General features: G+C 53.8%; 1 protein-coding gene across 3 annotated transcripts in view; it reads right to left on the bottom strand.

Moving 5' to 3' along the window:
• The window catches only part of RTKN (rhotekin), a 14421-nt gene that overhangs the window by 9966 nt on the left and 393 nt on the right, over window positions 1–4062 (bottom strand). For 2 of the 3 annotated variants that reach the window (XM_010829721.1, XM_010829722.1), the window contains exons 1-2: window positions 2895–4014; window positions 2114–2539 (exon numbers count right to left, since the gene is read on the bottom strand). In XM_010829721.1, the coding sequence (XP_010828023.1) occupies window positions 2114–2185 (72 nt within the window). In that variant the 5' untranslated portion in view covers window positions 2186–2539; window positions 2895–4014. Of the gene's footprint in view, window positions 1–565; window positions 585–2113; window positions 2540–2894; window positions 4015–4062 lie in introns of those variants that run through there. The other variant, XM_010829723.1, reaches the window with a different exon arrangement.

Raw genomic sequence — 4062 nt, 5'->3', positions numbered from 1 at the left:
TACCTGGGCCCAGCACTCCCACCTCCTCCTTACTTGTACCTCAAGTTGCCTTCTCCAGAAAAATCTCCTTGAATTTACACTTTCACAACTACCCATCTTGCTAATCCCTGAAACATCAATGAGTTGGGGGTTGGAGAACTGCTGAGCCTCCCGGAGAAAGAACACAGCACCCTCAACCAACTAATGGCTGAATAAGAGATGATTAAAGTGAAATCTAAGCCCCCTTTTCTGTCCAGAACTTGGGCAGGGCTCCTATGAAGAACAATTACCTGGAGGGGGAGGGATGCAGAATTTGAATACTTAAATACCTAGACCAGCCATGTCCAATAAGATCATTCCATCATCCTACAATGATGGAAATGCTCAATAGCCATGGACCACGTGAAATATGGCTAACGTAATTAAGGAACTGAAAATTATTTTATTTCATTTTAATTAACTAAAATTTAAATGTAAATAGCTACATGTACCTAGTAACATGAACAGTGCAGAGGACGAGGGATGGCAAACAGATTTTATCTCCTGTGCCGACCCAAGACAATAGGTAGTGGAAACCTTGGGCAACTTTCTGCACATCAGAAAAAGATGACCCTCACTAGGCAAAGAACTTAGATAAAGGTGTTTCCTCCTCACCCAGCCTGAAACTAGGCCAGGACTCTCGCCACTATGCAATGCCCTTGTGAAAGACACAATCTGCATAATTTATGCCAAGGTTGTGCTGAGAAAGATTGTGAGGCCACGCATGGATTTGTTGGTGAAGAGTGCCATGTGTCTATCATTATCTAGGGAGTGTGGACCAGGTTGAGGGTGCAAAAACATGTGATAAATCCCCCTTCTGAGCTAGACTCTACTGTCCAGCCTCTGACCTCCCTCAGCAGCAACCCTCTGCCTGGTTCAGGCAGTCACTGCCACAGCTTCCTCTATCTTTCCCATCTCTGTAAATGACTACACTGCCCAGTTGCTTAGCCACACACCTGAGAATCATCCGGGAGCCCTCTCTTTGCCTCAGCCTCACGTCCAATCCATCAGCAAGCCCTGTCAGATCTACCACCATCATTTCAAATCCACCCTTTTCTCCCTATCTTCACCATGAGCATTTACTCCTCACCATCAGGTTCACTCCCCAAAGGCTGTAATGACCTCCTAGCTGGTGGTCACCCCCACCCCTACCTAGCCTGTTCCTTTCAAACACAACAGCTATCACATTAAAACATTAGGTGAGTTGTCCCACACGCTTAAAACCCTCCACGGGCCAATATCACACTTACAGTAAAATCTAAATGACTTGTCATGGCCTTCAAAGCCCTGCATAATCTGGTCCCCGCCAGTCAGTTTGACCCCAACCAGTATGTTTTAGCCACACTGGCTCTCTTTCTTCCCCAAACATATCATCATCCTCATTTAAGGTCCTTACTCTGCCCTCTGTCTGGAAAGCTCTTCCTCCCATCTTTACATATCTTCATCCTTCTGGCCACAGCTCAAAGAGCTCACAAAGGTCTTCCCTGACTCCTACATCTAATGCTGCCTCTCCTACCTGATGTTTATGATACCCCTGTTTTTATCACAATTTCATTGTGAGATTATTTATGTGTTTGCATGTTTCTAGGTCCCCTGGAGTGGACCTTTCCTGTTTTGTTCACTGAGGTGTCCCAAGATCTAGAAAGCAGCTGGCATATATTAGGTGCTCAGTAAATGTGATTAAGAATAAATAAATGAATAAACAGCTCCTTGCCATCTTCAGGGCCACAGAATCCTTATATCCTGCCCTAGAATCCTCTTCCGCTTCTCTGGTAAGGCCGTCTCCTTCCTGAAGACCACGCTCACAGTGTACTCTCTTCTTCCCACACCTAAAAGGGGCCCTCAGCCCCAGAACACACAGCCACACCAACCCACAGAGCTTCCAGAAATAAGGGTGAAGACCCTGTTGCCAGCACAATACTCTAACTGGCAGAACTGAACCTGGGTCCACAAGTAGCACCCAAAGAAGGGCACACAGAACCACCTCATCCCTCTCCCCACTTGGAGCAGGCCCAGCCGGAAAGGGCAGCGCAGAGCCGCAGAACCGGAGCTGGGATGCTGCGGAGGAGGTGCACTCCAGGGGTGGGGGCGTTACCTCCAGGCTGAGCGCCATCTGCCGGATGTAGAGCATATTCAGGTCCTCCAGGATGTGCAATCTGTCCTGCATCTCTGTGCCCCCTGGGCTCCCCTTCCCTTGCTGACCCCTCAGAGGGGTGGCAAGCAAGCCCCACGCTGCCCCAGAATTCCTCTCCCGCTGCTCTCCTCGTCTTGAAAGAGGTAGGCAGTTCTTGGTCAGAGGGCAGAGGCAGCCCCTGTCCCTCTCGTGCTCCAATTAGACCCCTCTGGCTGCTGTGACAAAGTCTCCTTGCCTACCGCTGTTCCAGGGCCCTGATGGAGCCAGGCATGGGAGGAAAGGAAAGCGAGGTGAGGATGAGCAGGGTACCCGGAGAGGAGGCCAGCTGCAGAAGGGGCTCTGGGCACAGAGTGTCCAGTCTTGCTTTGGTGGCAGCTGTTCTCCCAGCTGTGGAAGAAAAAGGCTCTTTCATTCCGACTCTGGCCCCTCCCCAGCCCCCGCCCACAACCCTGGCCTGGTGGACAGAGAATCTGTGTGCTGTAGGGTGTGAGGGGCAGGCACAACTGGAAGGGGGCCGGGAAGGGACACTTCATGCAGGTTCTGTGGACTCGTGGGGATTGTCAGGAGGTTGCTTTCTGAAAGGGTTCGGGCTTAGTTTGAGGAAGAAGAGGGATAGAGGTGGGGACTTGATTGAGTGAGCCTAGGAAGTGGGACAGAGGGGTAATTGCAGCCCAACCCCCAGGGCCACCTCTTCCAACTTGGGACCTTCATCCAGCCCGCCCCACCCTGGGTTCACAATTACCTTGCTTTTCCAGCAGAAGGGAGGAGAGGGAGGGAGAAAGGCAGGGGTGTGCCTGGCTGCGCTGCCCCCGCTCCCCTCTGCGGGCCCCTTCCCTTCCAGACAGGAAACCAGCCCCGATTCCCAGCCAGCTGCAGCTTTGCCACCACCGCCCCCGCTCCACCCCAGGCCCACGGAGTCACACTCCGCTCCGGGGCCCAGCGGCTCCACCCCGGTTCCTCCGCGATGGCCCCCAAAAGGCCGGGCTTATCCCGGGGGCGGCTCCAGCTAACAGGCCCCTCCTCCTGGTCCCTGGGCCTCGCCCCTCACTCCCCCACGCTGGCCCCACGCGGCGTTGCTTATGCGGGACTCGATAGAGGCCCTGTCTCCCAGGCCCACTAGCTTCTGAGTCAGAGAAGGCCTGGGACTGTGGGACAGGGGTGTGAAAGAGCCTTTGTTCTGGGCAGGCTGTGGGGTAAAGTGCAGAAGCCAGGACTGGAATCCGGGAGGAGTGAGGAAGGCCCCCTCACTTAACCCTTTCCAGGACCAGCAGCGAAGGAGAACTGACCTGGGGGACAGCCTCTGCTGTCGCTACTGGCCCTCTCAGTCCTGGCTCGGCCCCCACATCTTTCAGCCTCTCCTGAGCCTCTTTAAGGAATTACAAGTAGGGCTCAGACCTGGGCAAAGTAGTGGGCCAGGGAGGGAACTGTAGAGGCTGTACTCCTCTTAGGCCACAGAAAAGGAGGCTGAAAGCTTGAGTGTGGGAAATAATCCCAAATCGTTAATTGGGAACCCCTCATTTCCGATTCCCCCAGCCACAGAGGAGCAGTTGCGTAGAGTTTCAGCGAAGGAGGCCGAGAAGTCAGGACGGACGACGGAGGCTGTCCCAGACGGTAGAGACGGGCTGTGGGATGCGGCTGGAGGCCAGGGAAGGAGCGGGCACCCAGGCCAGGAGTCTGGTTAGAGCCCGGCTAGTTGCACATCTCCAGGATACCCCGAAGTGCTGCCGTAAGGCGCATCTTAGGAATCGAGCCTAGGGCTCCTTAAACTGAAGTTTTTCCAGGCGGAGGCAAATCATCCCACTGGGCCAGAGAATGTCTGGGGTGACACGGTTGGACTAATGTGCAGACGGTCCGCGCCTGACTTTTCAAGTCAACAACCTCTGGTCTGTACCCGACCCACCGCGTCTCCG

This window comes from Bison bison, unplaced genomic scaffold (assembly GCF_000754665.1).
Source record: "Bison bison bison isolate TAMUID 2011002044 unplaced genomic scaffold, Bison_UMD1.0 scf7180017864508, whole genome shotgun sequence".
Taxonomy (NCBI): Eukaryota; Metazoa; Chordata; class Mammalia; order Artiodactyla; family Bovidae; genus Bison; species Bison bison.
Note: the sequence above shows the minus strand (reverse complement) of the source record. Positions and strands in the feature narration are given on the sequence as shown.